We start from the raw sequence: 21,004 nt of genomic DNA, 5'->3' as shown, positions 1-21,004 counted from the left end.
TAGAGATGAAAACAAGTTCAAATAGGTCTAATGTATTTCTATAAACACTATGAGCCATGAAACTCTTAAAATATTCCAACTTCTCCGTGCTGCTGCTATATAAATGCTGAAGGCATCAATTATATTTAAATCTAGATGACATTTGGAAACTTCCTTGAAAATACCCTGAAACAAGTTTTGCAAATCTAAGCCAGAACCTGTCTGACACCCTGGCGAGTATGCTGAAGAGCCAGAGATGCTGGAAGCTGAGATCACCAGGTACTAAACACACCTTATAGGTGCGCCTTGGACTCTGCACTCTTGACTATGTTAACATCTTGCTAGGGGCAGTTTGCCTGACAGAAAGGGCATTTTATGGGACAGATGCAGAAGGCAGGGATTTTTTATTTATTTATTTATTTATTTTAAGAACTATCAACATGTTTCTGTTCTATTTTAATCAAAAATGTGTTTGGGGAAACCAAAAGGTTACGTTTCCTAAAATCTGAAGCCTTTTCTTTTGGGCCATTTGTATTTATACCATACCTTTGAGGACCAGACATTCATGGGCTGGAAAGTGGTTAGGTTCAGAACATACTGACGGAAAAGTGGGTCTTGGACAATCACGCTGTGCTAGGGAGAAACACCACAACAAACACAGCTGCACTGTTGATTCCAGGCTTAAAACCCAACAGAACAGGTTCCCAGTCAGTGGTGCATGGACTTTAATTCCTCCAGCAGTCTGAAATCTCAGAATCAAACCCTGAAATGCTATCCACATACACTGTCCTTAAGTCATGGTGAAAGGATAGATGATTCAGAACTTTTGTAAAATGTATTTTTTTTTCAAGCTGGTTATTTTACACCATGCTGCTCTTTAGCACTCTTAGTTGACAGTCATCTAAAAGCACAATAAACCATTTACAAACTGCTTATGAACCACTGTTCAGCATTATCTAAAAAATGAAGTTAGTAGTAACCTCTCATTTTTAAGCTGTAATGAGATTGAAGCTTCTGTTTTGGCAACCACAGAATTTAGAAGAAAACAGACATTCCACAAATATCAGCAAATACTTATCATTTCCTCTGCAAACTGCAGTGAATGGCAGGTCAATTGGAAGCCATTTACCTGTTAAACCAGTCATCTGTGTAGCGGGGGTAAGGGTAGGGATCATTACTGCTGAAGTCGTAGCTGGCTTGGGCATTCTGCAAAACACAAAGACATTCAGTGAGTTAGCAGAAAGGCAGGGCAAAGTGGGACACGCTGCAGGGGCTGGGAGTCCTTAGTAATCTTTGTCCTCTTCATTCTCTGAGATGCATTTGGATGCTGGTCCCTGTAGTGCTGTGCATTTCCCATACCAGAACGCCTGGGGAAAGAAGCTCTTTGGGGTACAAAACCTCTGTTAGTATTGACCTATCAGGGTGGCTTAGCATGATGTGCTGTGAGAGCTCAAGCTACTTCTGAAGCACTGCAGGCCACAGCTCTTCTGGTCCACTCGCTTAGCACCGGGGATCCTAAATAGCTATTTTCCAAATTCAGTTTCCAAACTGAAAACCTCACACTGTACATAGTGATGTCCAACGGACAGCAATACCTTAGTCAATATATCCATGGGAAACTTCATTAGGTGGTTTGTATTTTTTTCCCTTGGAAAGAAAATGTCATCCTTTCTCTGATCCCATCCAAGATTCAGCAAGAGCCATGCTTGGTTACATTTCAGCGAGCACCAGCTCAGACACTGGACACCATTTCCAAAAGTACTTTATCCACCAGGATCTTAAGTACAGCTTCAGGTTAATTTGACCGCCTCACCAATATCTACATGCATATTTAAGTGTTGGGTTAATCAGTGTGACAGGTAAAAGATTAAATCCTATTTTTCAAACAGTGGTGGAAATTACCAGACACTTGGGATCCTCCATCCTATAATTATCTTTTAAAAATTAATCTGCATTACTAAAACAAACAGATTTCTACAATCATTTCAATGACTTAGAACAAATTTCTCAGAATTCAAGCATGAAAACTATATTTATGGTCAGCACATACATCTGAGAATCCCATTTGTGTATTTTCTTGATTCCTCAGTTGCTTGAATAGCTTCACAAATGCAGCTTTCAGGCCCTTCGGAAAGTGCCATCCCATGCCTCTCCTTTCCATATAATCTGAACCATTCATGATTTTGCCCCATCAGCAGCATAAAGGACACTCAGCAACTTTTCGATGCTATATTTGAGAACCAAGTGGAAAGTTTCAGAAAGTCAAGTGCCATCTTCTTTCTTCTCTCTCAATGAAAACACATAAATAAAGGGTGACTGAAAATTAAGCTTTTAAAAATATTTAGAAGCTTCCTCTCAAGTGTATGATCACAGAGCTTATATTTTAATAAACACCATACTCAAGGAACAGAATTATGTTAATTCTTAATTAATGTGTACGCACATTCTTTGTAAGATTTGGCTGAGCGTGCTATTGAAGATAATTTGAGACTCGTGTATGAATAGCTTTGCTCCTAAAAACATTCCCCTTCAGCAAATTCTCAGTTCCAGGGGTGCAGGGATAGGCAGTCCATTGGTAGCACCAAAGTCTTGGGATTTTAGGTTCAAAAAACCCAGCTACCAAAAACTCTTCTGCCAGAACGAAACAGAGACAATGCTGTCCTTGTTTCTCAGAGGGTATAACTAAGCATCTTCCCAGTCACTGCACAGTGGTTTTTTGGGTCATCACTTCAGAAAGCCTGGCTCTTTGTACTCTATGGACAATATTCTGGAGTATTTGAATGGAGTGCAGGTTTGCAGAAGGTCAATTACACAGTTCGATGCTGTTCTCCTGCTCAGATATAGCTGAATCCCCTTGTGAGTATCTTTACTGATCTCTCAGTATCTCTAAACGAGGGCCCTGATTTTCAGCCTATAGCGGAAATTATTAGAAGGCATCTTTAGCCAAAGAATCTGTGCTTCTGAGCTTCTATGCCCAGGTGTATGTTTAATTTACCTCTTTTAATTAGCTCAATTGCTTATACTGCATTTGAAAGGCATGGACTTGTATGAGCGAAGAGTAAATAGAATATGACTTTTCAGCCAGGGAAGGAAGGGGAATTTGACAGTGATCTATAAATCATGAATAGCACAGAGAAGGTGGACAGGGAGATATTGAGCACTTCTCATAATGCAAGAACTAGCAGGAATCCACAGAAATTACCAGAGGGAAGATTTAGAAGCAGCAGAAAACAGCAAGAAGTACTTTTCCACAGAACATGTAATGAGTTACAAAATTCATTGGCCCCCAGCAAATACAGAGGTCAAAACCCTGGGAAAAAAAAAAAAAAAAAAGAGCTTAAGACAAATTAATGGAAGATAAATCTGGAAAGGGTATTAGCTGCTGTGCTTCCTCCTGCTCCAACAGTCCACAAAACAATGGATGCTGGAAGCCGGGAGGCCACAACCTGGACTGACACAGCCTCTGACCTGGTGACCGTACTGCTCCCCCAGCAGCCCCTCTTGGCTGTGGTTGGTCCTTGGCTAGATGGCTCTGGGCCTCTCGCATTGCCCCCGTATGTGCCATGTCCTGTTGTATGGCAGCACCATGCTCTCTGGTGTCACAGAAGCTGAGGTACTACAGCTGGTGCTAACCGTGAACATGAAGGGAACGTCACCAGCAGCAGCTCACCTGGCTGGAAGCAGTCTAAAGCTTTTGGGGGTCACTGTGGCAACCAGAACAAAGTCACTTCACCTTTCTATTCCTTTTTCCCAGCTTTCAAAACGCTCCCAGGTACTTCTGTTAAGTGTAACGTGTATTCCTGTAACTACAGCTTGTAATAAAGCATGATGCTGGGGGCACGGCCTACACTGGGGTGCCGTAGATATCGCTACAGTGACAAACAGCAGAGAAAGGTATCTGACCTTGTGCTAAAGAGCAGTGCTTGCTGATTAGATACTGCAGCCCGAGACAGGCAGGAGCAATGTAAGAAGTAAAAGATATCTTAACTTGGGCTGACTACTTCCCCTTTGTGTGGTTGCAAAAAGCTGTTTCTACCATAGTGGGAATTTCAGGAGTAACAACAACTCTTTTGTGGGATATGACAAGTCACACAGGAGACAGGGGATGCGCCACAAGTGGTGGCCTGTGTGACAATGGCCTTGCAGCACAAATGTCCCCTGCCACAGCAACAGAAGGGGTTTGCAATCTGCAATGTCCAGGGAAGCTGTGACAAGGATTTGTGCAAGGAGCAAGGTTTCATCCAACACCTGGCAGTAAAAAGAAATGAACATCAGTAAAAGGAAATGAGCTTGTCAATGGAAGATCCTGTCCTGTTCTTTATTAACAAGCGCAGTATCTACTCCTAGCAGGACAGGCTGGAAAAATACCTCCTATGGTAAAGTCAAAATAGAAACAATTACTCTTCGGAGTAATTTAATTAGAAGATAAAACCTACTCTGTCACAGAGTCTAGTCTAGGGTTGGCAACCTTTGGAGAGAAATGAATTTCAATCACAAATTAAATAAACTTTTTATATTACTGCCTTGGACTAGACATGTCCTGGAAACTGTGCAGACTGCAGATAACTAAGCTTAGTTCCAGTGATTTGAGATCTTTTTCACATGGGTATGATATAACTGGGTACTACATGTAATTACGTCAGTATATTGCTGGCTCCTTACTCTGTTTTCACTCTAGGAGTATTGTATGGATGAGAAATTAAACTCAGTTGTGGGATATTTTCCCTCCCTCGTCTGGAAGGAATGCAGTCCTACGCACATAGGCCCTAAGTTCAAAGAGGGGCTGGCAAGGCTAATTTTTCAGGAATACATCAGACACAAAAGCACCCTGTGGAGGCTATCAACCAGTCCTGACTCTGTAATTCCCCTGTGCAGAGAATTATGGACAGAAAAGCCCTTCTAACTGTGCAGATATATCACTTTTGTCCAGAGTAGTGAGAGGCAAATGGATTCCGTGAGTGATTCAGCCCAGCCTGCAGCAGCCTGGAGCTCTGCTCTATATCCCATGTAGCCTCCTGTCAGACTACGGAAAGGTTGCTTTAGGCAGGCTAAAAACAAACTTGTGCAACACAAATCCTGTAGTTCTTATTCACTTGAATTTAGATCACTGCACTCAGAGGAAAAAATATCCAGTGTAGCAGGAACCATCCACAAAGTGCAAAATTAAGAAGAATCCTTGGAAAGAAAACAACTGCTGACTGCAAGATTTATCTTCATTAAGGTCTTTGAGAAAAGGCAGCAAGTTTCATCTTCATGAACGAATATTCCGCCCACACTATGAAAGCAGTAGAACTGGTAATGAAACAGCAGTGACAAGTACAAATGGACTGTTTCAAGTTCCTAATTTAAAAGATCAAACCCCCAAATATCTAAACAAGAACCCAATTTGTTGGGTTTTTTCCTTCTTCCTCCCCCATCCCCCAGTACAACACTGGATCGAAAAAGGAACTGGCTCAGTCCATAGCCAGAGTGTTTCATCTTGTGTTTTGGGAAGTGAATATTAAAATCTGTCATCTGCCATTCTCTTCCAAAGGCTGGAATTCCCGGCAGGCAGCTAGGGGCAGTTCATCGCCAAGTCAGAGATGAAGTAACAACCAAAACCAGTGCAAATGAGGATGTGCAGCAGCACAGTGAAATTAAAACATTTTGCCTTTCAACTCAGGTAATTCTGTTTTCCAGTTTTAATGCCAAACCAGTCCGACAGCAGGTATTTCTCTAATGCTTGAAGTATCTAGTATTTACGATGGCAGTTGCTCGGTTGTTTTTTTCTACCATCAATGGAGACAATCAGCTCCAGGGAGCAGGTCCGTGCTGTCAGTCTTCAGCAGGGAAAATAGACTTGAGCATAGTGTTAGAATGTTATCAGTCCTATCCCTCGTGTTCAGTCAAAACCAGTTACTTGTTGCAAAGAGAAACTGATGTTTATCTGTCACCATAATTATATATAAACAATGACTATTATATAAGAGAAATGGCTGTTTTGCTATTAAGGAGAGGTATTATCTTCTGTTTTAAGGCGTATCTCTTCTTTTGCTTTCTAGCTTTCTGCATTTCTATCTCCAATAAGATGCTAACAAATAAAGAACTGGATCAGATGATGAGATTCTTACAACTGATTACTAAGTAATGCTTCATGTACCATGATACAAATAGATTACTTATGCCTATGTACAAGTTTCTGCTTTCCTTAAAAATAAGCTCTGACTGGCATTTCCAAAGAATTGCCTTTTACTTTTTAAAATGCATGCAGTACAATCTTCTTTGTAAAACATTCATTCTGTAAAATATGACAATAACTGTAAATCAATTGTCCCATGTGTTGCTCGGATCTGTAATAAAATTATATATCTTGAATAATGCAGGAAGCTCATAAATTTTTATATGGCTTTACGAGCCTCTAAAGAGTAAGTCACATAGAATTCTCTTTTTTGCCTTAATTCAATAAATTTGCCTACGATCACATGAAAGTACATGAGATAAACAATTAAAGACAAATGTCCTGCTGGTCACAATCTGATTCTATTTATGACATTAAAGCACTGGTGAATTTAGCCCAGAGACTGGATCTCTTTGAACAAGAAAAACATTTTTAAAGCAAGTGGCATCTGGTCTTACCCTCTTCAAGCAACTGCAGTTCCTTGGAGATCTAAGGCAGAAAGATACCTTTTGCTCGTTCGAGCTCTTTACTGATGCAAAGAGCGAGCAAACCCCTGGGCTCAGATTACAACATATAACATCTTTGAGAAACTGTACTAAAATAACACTGAATGTCATGTGGTGGAAAAAATGAAATTCAGTTCTGTATACACAAGCCTGAAAAAATGGAATACGCTCACCATGAGGCAAAAGAGGAGGCGACATGACATTTAGCCTAGGAGGGGTGCTAGAAGCCTTAAAGGTCATTAATGAAAAAGAGTCATGATTGCCAAGTCAGTAGTCATACAGTAAGCATCCCCTCTCTGCCAAGGGAAGCATGCTGTTCTAGCTCCTGGTTGGTTTTGTTCGTTTATTTTGTTTGTTTGAAGCGGGAAATAAAAAAATCCACAACGTCCTCAACAGCTCTCCTTCTCCGTGAACCAACTTATGTGTCCCATATTGCCATCCAGCAAATCCACAGCTGCATTCAAGACCTTGTCAACACTGACAATACATCCACAAAGTAATAGGCTGTGTTCAAAAATATTAACAATAAAGAGCGAATTCACTGCCTGCGAATGCTGTCATCCCCACAAGCATAAGCCTTTTACCCAGTTCTTACAGGCACTTCATAGAAGGAGGAATATTCAGCCATACCTTGAATAATGAATAAGACAGCGACATGCTTTTCTGCCATCCTCCTTTTCAAAACACTCACAGAATAATAAATCAGGGTATCTTTTGAAACAGACAGAGCAGAGAAGTATGCTGGGTCCTGAATAGTATCCAAGATGCCCATGAACTGTCCTTGCATTCCAGTTCCAGGTATTCATTAGAGGCTCAGATGTCCACAAAATGATCAAGAACATAGCACACCGCAGTGGTGATCTCACAACATAAAGCAAACCTGCTGCAGCCAAGTGAACTGCACCACCACAAAATACATAATTTAAAATAAAAAGGCATGAAAGATTCCTGGAGTAGAGTTCTTGGACGCCCTTCATTTCACGTGTAGCTAACATCATTCTGTTGCTCCTCATTACTTTGTCTTACACATCTAGACAAGTGTGGCTTTCCCCATAATATTTGCTGCATAATGCTGGTGTATTAAAATGGAGCAGTTTTGGAGGAAGCTTTGATTTTGGTGAAATGACGAATGACCCAATTTGTCTCCTCAAGTCATTAGTCTTGCCCATCAGCAGCCTGTTAGCGGCTAAGGAAACCACTTTCTAGCCTCCTGGATCTATTAGGGAGCTGAGAAAGCTTTCTTTAAGTGGGCATTTTTGTAGTTACCACTGAAAAAAACTGCTACCTCAATTTCCTTAACACTTAAAAATTTGGGATTAGGTCAAAAACTAAACTAGGGCAATTACAACCAAAAGAGAATAAACTGACTATAAACAACATGTGACTGCTGCTTAATTTATAACAGTAAACCAAATGAAAGTCCAGATGCTGACAGGTAAACACCATCTCTCTCTGTAGCTGGTTTTTGCTACTTCTTGGCTCAGAGGTATATAGTCAAACAGGACAAAAAATAAATAAATCACAGAAACTCAGAGAAAAATTAGGTTGGGTAGCTGTGGTTTTTATTTTTTTAAGAGTGGAGATTTTTTTTTTTTTCTTGCAAAATTTCATGAATATATCTGGCTTATAGAAATACCCTTCCTTTTTCTCTCTCCTGCATCTTCCCATGGCATAGTAAATAGCATAAGAAATCGAGGCAGCCATAAGTCTTTATTAAAAAGCAAACAACCAAATTAACTTTTGCTTATAATAAAGAGGCTACTTTACAATTTACCTCTTGGCATTCTTAGCTCGTTCCACGATTTTCAGGATGATGTGGAAAAAACCTGAAGCTCACTACGAGTTGTTAATTACTTACAGTCAGAGCTCTGAAGGCAAAAGAAAGTTTATGTAAAAAAATAAAATAAAATAAAATAAAAAAGTGCAACATATTTCTGCTCAGCCAAATTCCTTAATTTTCAGGAGGGATGCACAAAAATCTCTGAGATACGAGGGAACATAATGACAGGGTACTGAATATTCACACAGAGACACATTGAAGAATACAATTAATAAAATAAATTAAGACTATTAACTACAGATACTGATTTGCAGGGCAAGTGGAAAATTTAAAGGTTTAATGTTTCAGCTTATGAAATGAGCTCCTTGGTTTCTTTAATTTGGGGGTAGGGTGTGTGTCAATAAAAACCAGGGCATCTGAGTAGCTATAGATGTAAAAGCCTTTGGATTATTTTATCATGTTAACAAATACAAAAAGCAAAATGAATTTTACTGAAAAATACTCTGAATGCACACTCCATCTGGCTTCAGTGTTCCATCTTATTAAAAACCTGGTCCACATTCCCTTTCCAATACATGGGCTTTTTCCCCTTCAGACTACTCTTGTTAAGTATTAGTGTGACCTACTGAAGTTGAGAGACTAATAGAGGTATAAAGCCAGCAGCAGAAAAATGAGGTTCAGGTCCATTACTCTTAGTTATAATCCTGTAAGAAATAGCTGACAAGTTTGTTGGTACATCAAATACATGTTGGGTGCTGAGCTGCAGTAAGGTTGTGTTTGCAGAGCTCTGATAGCAGCCAGCACTTACAGCCTCTTTGAGGGATGAACTGGAAGAGAAGGGGAGCTAAATTCTCTTGCTGCTATCAATGGGCTTGATCCAAAGCCTTCCAAAATCTGCCACAGGCTTATCCACCAATACCACAGGTAGGATTTGGATCACACCCAACATAAAGGTCACTTTCTGAAGTGCCACGTGGTGGATAAGGAACAGTTTTTTCCATTGGTGGAAGAAAATCTACAGCTCAGAGTTTGCAGTACTCAGCACTAGCTCAAATACAGGTCTTTAGCATGACATAAACAGGGTGAAGAGCTTGTGCTGGGAGAGCAAATGCTTCCCTGCTGCCACATGTGGCCAGCAGGCACTGACACCCACATCACCCTCCACACAGAGGCATCACAGAGTTGGTAAAAGCCAATCAATTATCAGCAATGCTTCCAGCAAAGTACAGAAATACTGGACATATGGTTATAATGGCACTCATAAAACAAAACTGGCGGGCTCTCGAGGCTGATCGCTTTAACCAGTTACACCAATCATGCTGTTACAAAACTGGCAGCTCTGGAAAAGATGGAAATCAACGTGGCTTCAATGGTTTGGGGGGTTGGCTACAACAGACAGACCTAGCTGGTGGTGGTTGTGGAGAGGGAGCGAAGGGGAGGACTGGGAAACTACTCTGGTTATAACAAAAAACCTGAAAGTAAGCACAGACAAGACAGACAAATGTCTGTGTTTGTTGTTGTTGTTGTTGTTGTTGTTGTTGTTCTAAAAGGTTTCTCAGCTGACAGAAGAACCAACTCGTACCAAGGGCTCAAGGAGTGTTTCTCCTAAATTGCATGGATACGGAAAATGACAAATGGACACAAGAAAGGCATTGTAGGTGAATCAAAAGGAGGTGAAAAGTTTGGAGAAGAGATTTAGAAAACATAATGCAAGCCATTATCTCCATGTCTTTCATCACAAAAAGCAAACAGGTTGACTTAAATGCCTTAGAGTTAAAATGTCTTGAGTAGAAAGTCTACTCTTTTTTTTTCAGTTGCATGCTGACCTCATTAGTATAGTTTAAGAGCATCCCAGGGGAGTATTCATGTGACTAATATCCGGCAAGACATGCTGGGTTCTCAGGGATTTAAATGGACTAATTTATATGCTTTTCCATTAATTAAAAATCATTTGCATTGTTTATTCTGTGTGACAGTCAGTGAAATGAATGGAACGTTAAATCCAAAATTTCAAGGAGAGAAGGTGGGCTCTTCAGGACAGACATTCTCATGTAACTCTACACATTCTGTGCAGCCATTTATGCTTTTAAGTAGTACATAATCATTCCAGATTCTTCTCTTAAAGATTATTATGCTTGATTACAGCTAATGTTTCCACAGTAATTTATTGGATACATAAATTTAAAAAGTGTCCTAGACATCATTAGCTGTCTGAATGGAAGATTCACAATTACATCAGTCAGACATGCTATCACTGTTGACTAATTTTGCAACTGAGTTAAGTGCCACATTGAATTAAAGTGATTTAGTTTCTTACAATAAGCAATTCTAAAACACATGTGCTGGCATCGGAATTACAAAGTCCTTAAACAGAGCAGTCTTTTGTGCTCTCCTCTGTACATACTCAAAGAGACATTTCCAAATGTACATTTCCAAAGACCCTCAATCTCGATAAAAGCTTAAGAGCAAGTGTGACTGAGGTATGCACTAGCATATCCATTTAACTTCCACCGAACAACAGCTACACCACGTGTGAAGTAGCAGAAGTTTCATCAAATAGAAGCTCTTGTCCTGTAGTAAAAGATGTTACCCCGGGCTGTCACTTTTCTACAGCTTTGGTATCCTTATTTGCTCAGTTGAAGCTAGGAGGCCTATGTCTCTTGCTGTGATCATTAAAAAAGCAAAGCACAGTGGAACAAACATTGCAAACCTGTTGTTTATGCAATCTGCCAAATTTCTGACTGCTCTGGACTTAATGAAAAAACTACCAGTGACTTCAATGAGGCCAATGTTTTGTCAGACACTGTGCACTGCTATTCTGATCCCCTGTAAGAGATGTTCATTATGCTTATTGCTTCTGTTGGGAATGCAAGAGAAATGAAGAAAATTATATTTAAATTAAAGCAACCTGAAGCAGGGCAGGTATTTAAAAATATCTTAACTGCCTACATAGCATACTAGAAGATCTACTGAGAAGTAAAATATTGAGAACATAAGTGCATACAGCAAAAATCAAACAATGCAAAGCAAACAGCTGTGTCAAGATGAAGTATCGGGATAGACAAAATTGAACTAATTTCAGATAAACCAAAATAACTTACAGGCACAGAAAAGGAGAGGTATTTAATTACTGCATCTTTATCTACTGTACCTAGGCTAGCATGGTTTTCCAAAAGAAAGCAGGCTCCAGTGCTTCCCTGCTCTCCTCTTCTGGAGGCTTATCCAAGTTTGGCTTATCCAAAGGGTTCAGCTAAAACTCTCTCTCTAAAACCAGTTGCATTGTTACTCATTAACAGTAGGTTTGGGAAACACAAAATGTAAAAATGCAGAAACTGCAAAAATATATATTTTTTAATTTTTCAACTAAAAATGTGGCATTTTTATTCCGTGGAATCAGAAGCTCCCTATTTTATTTTGTTGCACTTTGTTGTAAAATTACATGGTGTGCACTGCCTCCTGGGAACTCTGTATTTGAACCTGTCCTCCCAAGTGGACCATGCACCAGAGCGCTATTTTGTTGCTGCTGTTTTAATTCAGCATGTTTCACAAGCCAAATATTTAAAGTGAGGTTGAACTTAACCAAAATAAAAATATTTTACTGTTATTTTCCCACAGACACTTGTAGTTTATAAAACACTCGTCTCTGCTAGCAAAAAAATACTGATCTAATGGAAGATTTCTGGCCAGTTCCAAAAGCGAATTGATCTGCAGAAAGGGAGATAATATAAAACCAAAACAGAACTATGCCACGTCTCTCCATGGCTAACAGTGAGGACTGACATCTTTCCTCTGTTTTTCTTGTCCAAATAAAAGAAGAAAATAATTCCAGAAAAACTTAATTGGAGAAGCCCAGAAGGGAAGCACAAGCCAATTTCAAAAGCACCTGCCAGAACTGATGAAGGAACGTCCTTATCTGTTCTCTTCCACCCCCGTGCATTTCTCATTTCAACAGTCTTAGTTTACTTTCCCTGGATGATGCCTTAAGTGAAAATTAATACCACTGCTTAATGATTAAAGTGATTAGCCACCTTGCACTTTCTCAGTGTGCAGCTGATTAATTAAGTACATTGATTATAGAGAAAAATAAATGCTGTGGACAATGTGTGGTCTTTAGCTTGCAAAGTGAGTATCTTTGGCATCATGTCACATCGCCTGTACACCAGGCATGAATTTAATTTGACAAATATCCCTTTCAGGTGGTTATAATACAGCAGAAAGCTGGACACTTTTTGCAGCACTCATTGTTTTGAAAATAATCTCAGGCAAATGCAACTACAACGTATTAGTATCTTTCTGGCTGCAAAGGCATCGTACCTTGAGGAGATGTTACAGCCAGCTCAGAGCAGCGGCCTGGAGAGGCCCATGTCAGTGGAGCAACGCCAGCTCCAGCTGTGTAGTGGGTGCTAAGCACCAAATCCCAGAACTTGCCAAGTATCTGGGGCCCAGATCTCCTATAAGGGACTTTAGCAAAGCCATAAAGCCATTAGGATAACATCTTTCGGTATGAGAAATCCTGTTTCCAGCTACAAACACGGCTCTGTGCACACCACAAGTTGTCTACTGCTAAGGCAATCGTGCTTCCTTCACAAGTTGCAGCCTCCTCTGCAGCAAAAGCCTCTGTCTATGTCCTCTGGCCACATTAAATGATCTGGAGGAGAAAGAGTCTTTAAATTCTTTTGGCTTTTCCATCTTTTTAATTGAGTTGAAAGCTAGAAGGCTTTGATAACATCTGTGATTACAAAACATTTTTCTCTCTCATGAAGTAAGAAGACACCGGTGTCTCCCTTACGTAGCAGCGTCTCTCTCCTCACTGACCGTGTTAAGTGGCTATGGGATTGAGAAGAGGAACTGTCCTGTCATCTTACTTAGCCTGCAGCACACGAGCTCCACTGTCACACGTACCTGCAAAACCAGCTACTGTTGGGAGCAGGGGAGGAGGAAAGGACCATTTGAGGGACCTCATTATGTTTTCCAAGACGTGAAACATTCTCTGTATGCGGTAACCCAGGCCAGCCTTGCAAGTACATAGAGAACCTCATTTGCCTGGCTGATCTCATCAGAGGAGGCATCCTCTCTTTTTCAGCCTTCCATATGTTCAGAGAAAAAAAACAGATTGCACAGAACAGAGATGAGCCCAGACACTGATCCTGCACAGAATAACAGAAAAAATTGCCAAGTCTGACACAGAGAACTTCATTCTCTTCCCAGTAACTTCTATTTTATGCCAGTGAGACATCATTGTCTTGCGTGTCTTTAACAATTATCTTCCAAACACTACAGCCAGCCTCCTAGCCACTAGAAGCCGTGTGAGAAGCACAGACAGAAGCCCAGCAGTTTTTGTTGCTGAGGCATCAGTCAGCCTGGCATTTCAACACTTGACCCATCCTTCCAGCCTGGCAAGAGAGAGGTTTCCTTTTCTCTGTCTAACAATTCCTTGATGAAATTTCTGCCACAATCGACTTCAACGGCACCCATCAGGCTGTGCTTGCTGGATTTTCAAAGCATTAAAGAAGGATGTGATATGAATTTATTCCAGATTTTGGTGGATACTTTTTAATTGCTACGCTAGTGTTTATTTTAGAAAAACTATTAGCAAAAAAACCCAACCCCAAAGCAACATAAGAAAAAAAAATTAAAGGAAAGAAAGAAACCAAACCATCTAAAATCCAATTAGCGATGCACTGAACCATCTGAAACAGCTTGTTCTTTATTTTTTGATACTGTAAATGTTATTTCGACTTTGCAATTAAAAATAGGTACCAATGGCCAGAATAATGCAGAATTTAAAAAAGCAATAATGGCCAGAATGCAGAATTTGCCCATAAAATACCTTTGATGTATTAGCAGTAAAGCTTTATTGGCATTAAGTGCATAGTGTATGTGCTCAATAACCCTTTGAAATGTACTAGGAAATGGCAGTGCAACTGTCTCAGGCTCTTTTGAAGATCTTGCTATAGGAATCAGATCTTATAACGCTGACTGAAATCACTCACTGACGCCAGGCAGGGAGGAACCGGACTCTGCTATGGTTCGGCTTTAAGTTCCCTGTGGATCCCCTGGGCTGACATTAACAACAGTGCAGAGCCTGGGAGCTTTTCAGGGTCTTCAGAAGTTTTCCAACAAATTTCTGTCCTATAAGGGCAACGTTTTTCTTGCCACCAAGTATAGGTGAACTCTGTTTGACTTGGGCATTACATCAGCTGGGATTTCAGTGGGGCAGATCATCAGGGTCAGAGGAGCATGGGTCAATAGCTGTCAACAGAGCTTTGTCAGCTTACAAAAAAACACAATTAGGCCCAGGGATTTTAGTGGCGATGCTGATGACTTACCCTGCCAAATCATTGAGATCAGGCTCACAGCCTCCAGAACAATTTGTGTGCCCTTTTGGTAGCACGCAGGGAGGGCTAAGGCACACACGGAGATTCATGTTAATGAAAGAAACACGGACTTTCTAAAAGAAAGAAGATCCTCTATGCCACTGCTACGCTTCACTGCACATATTGCAGCATATACTTTACTGCCTGTACTATTTCTTCCTTCTTTTGTGGCTGTAAAAATTATTCAATGATGCTTCTGTTCCTCTAGCAAACAATGGAAATTGCAGGTCATAACAGAAGTAGAACATTTCCCTGCTTCGCTGCTTCTATGATAAGATAATTATCCCAAAAATATGCTTCTGTGTGTCTCCCAGCAGGGCAGGAGGAGCTGTTATCATATTAGCTGGTGACAAGTAACCCAAAATTGTGAGGGGGAATGTTTTGTCTTTGAAGCTGTAATCAAGTAAAGAGAGAACACAGGTAAGTCCACCAGGTCTTCACATTTCAATACAAAATGTGTTAGATGACAGAAAGCATCGTTCAACCCCAGGGTAACTCCAGAAAGTCTTCCCTCATTCCTTACACGAGGCCTGTTTTACTCAGGAAATCCCTTCCTGCATGCAGCTTGAGTGACAGCTGGTAAGGACCTTGGTAGATGGAACATAAGGTGTGCCAGAAAGACACGTGTTACAGAGGAGAAAAGACAGAAAGTAATGGGAAGGACAGCAATGAAAACACTGCTGGGATGACTGCATGTTTTTACACATTTTACATCTCTATAATTCTATGGATTTCTATTTTTTTCTTATCTGAATATCTTATATTACTACATATCACTATTACTAAGAACTGCTACATGATTCACATTTTACAAGTAGCAATACTTTCTTTTTTAAACAAGTTTTCTGTTCATATAGTCACCTCCACTTTCCCCACAGCAAATTTTTGCTATGTTCTCTTCTCCCTCCCGTTTTTTTTTTTTTTTTTTTTTTTTTTAATCAAGGATTTAGCTTCAGGCAGAGTTCAGACACTGAAACCAGCATTTTTTTTTTAACTCCTGGCTTGAGTGTCTTGGTGGGATTCTGATTTTCTTCACTGGCGCTAATCAGGGATACATCCACGTGCCTGAGATGATCAGCTCCCTGCTGCTCCAAGTGGGATAATGCAGCTACACTGACCTTCACCAACAGACACGGGGCCAAGTATAAGAGTTCCAGAATACAAACTGATGTGAGGGAGAGATCAGCTTATATTTATGTTCGTGGCACAAATCGCCGTTTGCTCCCTTAGGTTTTGCTTTAAAACAACGTACTTAACTTTGTCACCTACACCCCAGCAACTGCTGTTCTCCTCTTTTATTAGAGGGATCTAATATGCAGCCCTTGTTACTTCACTTTTCTTTCTCACTCAGATGCTGTATCTTAGAGAAGCCAGTCCTGAAAATTGCTGGCTTTATATGCACAGTCTGAGTTGAAAGAAAAGCATGGAGTACATTAGGCTTCAGCTTTTTAATTATCAGTTCATAATGAAGGGTTCTCTTTGTGGGAAAAAATAATTTCCTGAAGGCTGAACCTCTGCAGGGTTTCCAAGGCTTGGAAGAAAATATCGATCCTTTGACAATGAGTCTCTCTGCATTCACAGCGCAGAATGGAAAATTCCAGCTTTGCAATAACCCCCTAATTCCCAAACAGCAAGTAGCTGTGCTGCAGCTTGCTGGAGGGGTGCTGGGAGAGCAGTCCATCCAGACCATGAACAGGCATGCTCCTTTTTAAGTATAAAGAATTATAGAATTGTTTAGGTTGGAAAAGACCTCTAACTTCATCTCATCCAGCCTTTAATCTAGCACTGCCAAGTCCACCATTAAACCACATCACTAAGCTCTACAACTACTTCTACGTTTTTTGAAGACCTCCAGGGATGGTGACTCAACCACTTCCCTGGACAGGCTGTTCCAATACTTCCCAAGCCTTTCAGAGAAGTAAGTTTTCTTAATATCCAACCTAAACTTCCCCTGGTACAACTTAAGGCCCTTGTCTTATCACCTGGTGCATGGAGGAGACAGATCCCCACCTTGCTATAGCCTCTTTTAAGGTAATTGTGGATTGTGATAATACCTCCTCTGAGCCTTCTTTTCTCCAGGCTAAACAACCCCAGCTCCCTCAGCCGATCCTTGTCAGACTTGTTCTCTAGAAGCTTCACCAGCTTCATTGCCCTTCTTTGGGGCACCTGGATGTCCTGTCGTATTTTGTAAATGTTTAAGAGAAAATACAAAATGATTTTTGTCTTTAGAAAGCACTTTTTCTTCCCTGACCCCATTATGTCTAAGTGCTACCCCCCCATTAAGCAGTTCAAGCAGGAAACCAGCAAGTCAAAAACATAAAAGCCAAACTAAACCGAGTAACCAAAGCCAAGTGTTTATACTTGAAAAATGCTAACGTGCTGAAAACACCACCTTTGAGAGACTTTCTAATTGTTCCCAATTTTCCACGAAGATGAACAGATATTGCCACAGCATGTAGGCATGTACACACTAGGGACACATAAGCTGTAGGCTTTTAATTTCCTAAAAATAAACAATGCAACTTAAAAGAAAGCTGCCCCTAAGTGCAAATGCCAGCAAATGCCAAACTTGTGGTACAGCAACCCTGTGAGGGTGATTGCAATTGTTATGCTGGCCTGTAGAGAGTTAACAACTCATTCCTAAGAGACCAGCTTCATTGCATTTCTTGGTCTCAGCTGATCTTTTGTTCAGCCGAATTTAAGTTCTTGTCTTTAGTTCATGCCCAAATTCCTGCCTACTGGGAAGAAGGCCCCTGTGGCCTCTGAGACTCAGTAGACGCTATCAGAGCAGTCTCTCCTAGGGCTCAAAGAGGCCTGAGTAGCCCTGCAGGGAGAGGAGGAGAGGCAAAGCATGGATGAACCAAGCCCTGAAACCACTGTGCTATGCTTCCGTGAGGGAGGAGAAGGCAGATTTTTGCAGCAGGAGCAGGAACAGCCTTGCCCACCTCTCAGACACAGCCATGGCAGCCGGCTCTGTGTGCGGAGGTGCCCGCAGCTTTACTGGTTACCAGGTTTACCTTTTTACTGTTTACCTTGCCCATAATGTACTAATTTATCAGTACATTTCCTTGCCACGTCCTCTGGTGTATTCAGCTCATATTTTTGTATTTCTGTATTAAAAACATTTGACTTATATCTCCTTTAAGACTGTGATCTTTCAGATGGAGTTTCTGCCTGTGTTGGGTCTGTGTTGGTTCCTTAAAGGATTATTTGTCTCACCAAGCACTTGTTCCTCAGTCTTTTCTCCCCTGTGTCTGGCTATTGAACTGCCCTGCCCAAGCCAGGACCAGCCCTGCATTTTGCATTGGCCAGGCAATCTTCTTTGTCCCCCAACAGCCCAATCATTGCTCCCCTACAGGATCACCCTTTGCTGGGTCAAAGCCATTGCCACACAGACTTTTTCAGATTCTCATCTCAAGATCATTCTCTGCACAGGTCTTTCAGGTTTACGGTCACAGATTTGTTTTCCCTACTCCCAGCCAACTTTTTTTTTCTCCGATTTTCAGCCCAATAGTTCTTGGTCTGTGTCCAGCTCCACTGCTTTCTGACTTCTAGCATCATGTCTGTGCATTGCCATTACATTCTCTACATTCGTTTCATTAATTTCTAAAATAGTCAGTATTGCCATTCTAAAACCAATACATTTCTGCTAAGCCTGACAAGTATTTATCTATCAAACAGAAAAATATTCTTAGAAATAAAGGAGAAAAACACTGTAATACTAAGAAATCTATTTTTACTTTCTGGGCATGATCCTAGGTTCACTGTTAACAACAGAAATGTTCCCATTTGATATTAGATCAGATATGATAATGCAGGCTTAGCTTGTTTATTTGAAACATGGTTTTTAGGAACAGAATATTCTCTCATGCTTTGTTCATGCCTGCTGCTGTAAGAGCAAGTGAGTAAAAAGCACATTCTGGCCCTAGATCATAAGCTAAAAACACATGTGGAGAACAATCCCTGCAAAGACAAAGGCCATATTTTAATAATATCTTTATTTGTATCAATTTATGGAAGCATTCTACTGAGTTATTTCTCTTGGATGAGGATTTTGCAGTTAGGGCACAGGTTTTAATTGCCTGCTATCAAGTTAGTAAGCCAGTTCATACAGAGTGCACTTCACCTCTGCAGTAAAGCTTTTTCTCAAATTTCTTGTCCAAAGTCAACACCTTCTGTATCTATATAACCTCCACCAAAGGTGCTTTGATGTTTACTACAAGGAATGAGTTTTCATTCCGTGTAGTTTTTATTATTTTCCAAATTGCAACAACTAATACATAAAAGAATTGTCTTAATCTTTATCATTTTGAGCCGTTCTTCCTGAATGGCTCATGTTTTTACCTAAATTTCCATTTTTTAAAAAATTTAATTGAAATTTAAAACCAAACCGTGCTGTTTAGCTGAAGAAGCCTTGGCTTCTAGTGAGAAAGCCATTGACTGCAGGAAAATAGCAAGACCTAAAGCAGAAACACTGCAAGCCTCTGAGCAAAGATCCACAGCTTCTTGACCATCACTGCCAGAGAACTGCCTGAAATAACAAGGGCAGCCCACAGTCTGAGGGTGCTGGGAGCCCTTGTAGACACCTGGAGACAGGAGCTAGTGTCAGTGAGGGCTGGGGAGAGCCAGGAAGAATTAAGAAAGATAAAAAGCCTCAAGTCTGAAGGTAAGCCTGAGGTAGGTTCGAGAAACAATCAACGGACAAAGCATGTGCTGATAATACACTATCTGCCCTGTGTATGCTTTGGAGCACTGGACCAAATCACCTGTTATAAAGAAATTAAGCTGTCCCTGGAGGTTTCAAAAGCTAATAAATGCTGGAGCCATGGTGAACAATAGCAGCCTTGCCACAGCCCACAGCTCTGTGGCCCTCCAAGTGACAGGTGCATTCTGCATCTTAACAGCAGGATTTAGAGCCAATTCCCAGGTTACTCATTTCTGCCCTAAATCCAATACTGCAAACTGCAGCTTATTTAATGTGAGGTAGCACTGTCATTCCTGCACAAAAAGCCTTGTCACCTTTTCATTCCTTGCACAGGCAGTCCCATTTTTATTCTGCTTATTTCGATGTGGAATGTATCATCTTAAGATCAGTAGTTCAGATGTACTGTTATTTTACTCATTGTTTAAAATTTTATAGCAAAGAGGGATCGTAACAATAAGAAACTCCACATTTTACAGAAAAGGTCAGCATGTACTTACATAATTAGAGGCAAGATCAGGATGCAGATAATCAATTCCTGCAATAAAATAATGACAGATCACAAACCAAAGGTTAACAGTTTCAAAAAATATTTTCTAATGATCACATAACAAAACAAGAGTCCTTTGCAACCACAGGAAAACAATCAAGGCAAATAATGCAATTGGCTGAAGTGCAATTCCAATTTTTACATGTTGACTTAAAAATTGCAGCATCATTTCTGATGCAGTCCCAGCTAGGAGTTTTAAATCATTTATGTCAAAATCCATGTGCCAGTTGAGAAGGGGTGCTCAGTGACAAAATTTATTGGCCTGTTTTGTAAACTAGATCATATTTGTTTAGTAAGACTAGTTTAAATAACAATTTATCTTTATACAAAGTTCCGTTGGCGTCAAAGCATACCAAAACTGTGAACATCAGCAAGCACTGGATCAGTATAGAATACAAAAAAGGAGTAATTTAAACACTGAAAATGATAAACTAAGTAGACAGAAAATTACTTAAACTAGACCTGGGGAGATCACTCAGGCAAACACGTTTGACTATGTGAATGATAGGAAACACGTTGGATTAGACTGTTTTGGCAAATATCTGGATATAGGTTGCAGCCTGAGGTGTTGGCCTCATTAGGTGCAATATCATGACACTTAAAAATTTAGATTGTGAGCATTCATATACATGGTTTAAAAAAGCTGACACAAACCAGAAATTCAAAACAAGTCAAATATTCACTAAGAGCTTGTGGACTTATCTGATTTGGACCTAGCACTACAAGCACTGAAAAATTCTTCCAGAAGGAACTCTCAAGTCCCATGGATCTCTAAGCAAATCAGAGAAGAAAAAAAAAAAAAAAAAAGAAAAAGAAAAAGAAAAAAAAAACAAATATCCAAAGCTATCAAGAGCATGCACACAAATAGAAACCCTGATATTTTGCACAGCATGAATTTAAATGGTGGCTCTGCACTTTGGTGGTATGCTAAAGCCTGTAACAGAGCAGTGGTG

The 21,004-nt window shown here is 40.3% G+C and overlaps 1 protein-coding gene across 1 annotated transcript in view; it reads right to left on the bottom strand.

Annotated features, from left to right (window-relative positions):
- Window positions 1-21,004, bottom strand: part of PCSK2 (proprotein convertase subtilisin/kexin type 2) — a 102,659-nt gene that overhangs the window by 30,468 nt on the left and 51,187 nt on the right. Inside the window, exons 5-6 of the mRNA XM_035320344.1 lie at window positions 20,002-20,039; window positions 1,109-1,185 (exon numbers count right to left, since the gene is read on the bottom strand). Of these exons, the coding sequence (XP_035176235.1) occupies window positions 1,109-1,185; window positions 20,002-20,039 (115 nt within the window). The remainder of the gene's footprint in view (window positions 1-1,108; window positions 1,186-20,001; window positions 20,040-21,004) is intronic.

Source organism: Oxyura jamaicensis, chromosome 3, assembly GCF_011077185.1.
Source record: "Oxyura jamaicensis isolate SHBP4307 breed ruddy duck chromosome 3, BPBGC_Ojam_1.0, whole genome shotgun sequence".
Lineage (NCBI taxonomy): Eukaryota > Metazoa > Chordata > Aves > Anseriformes > Anatidae > Oxyura > Oxyura jamaicensis.
The sequence above is the reverse complement of the archived record's forward strand: the minus strand, read 5'-3'. Positions and strand labels throughout refer to the sequence as shown.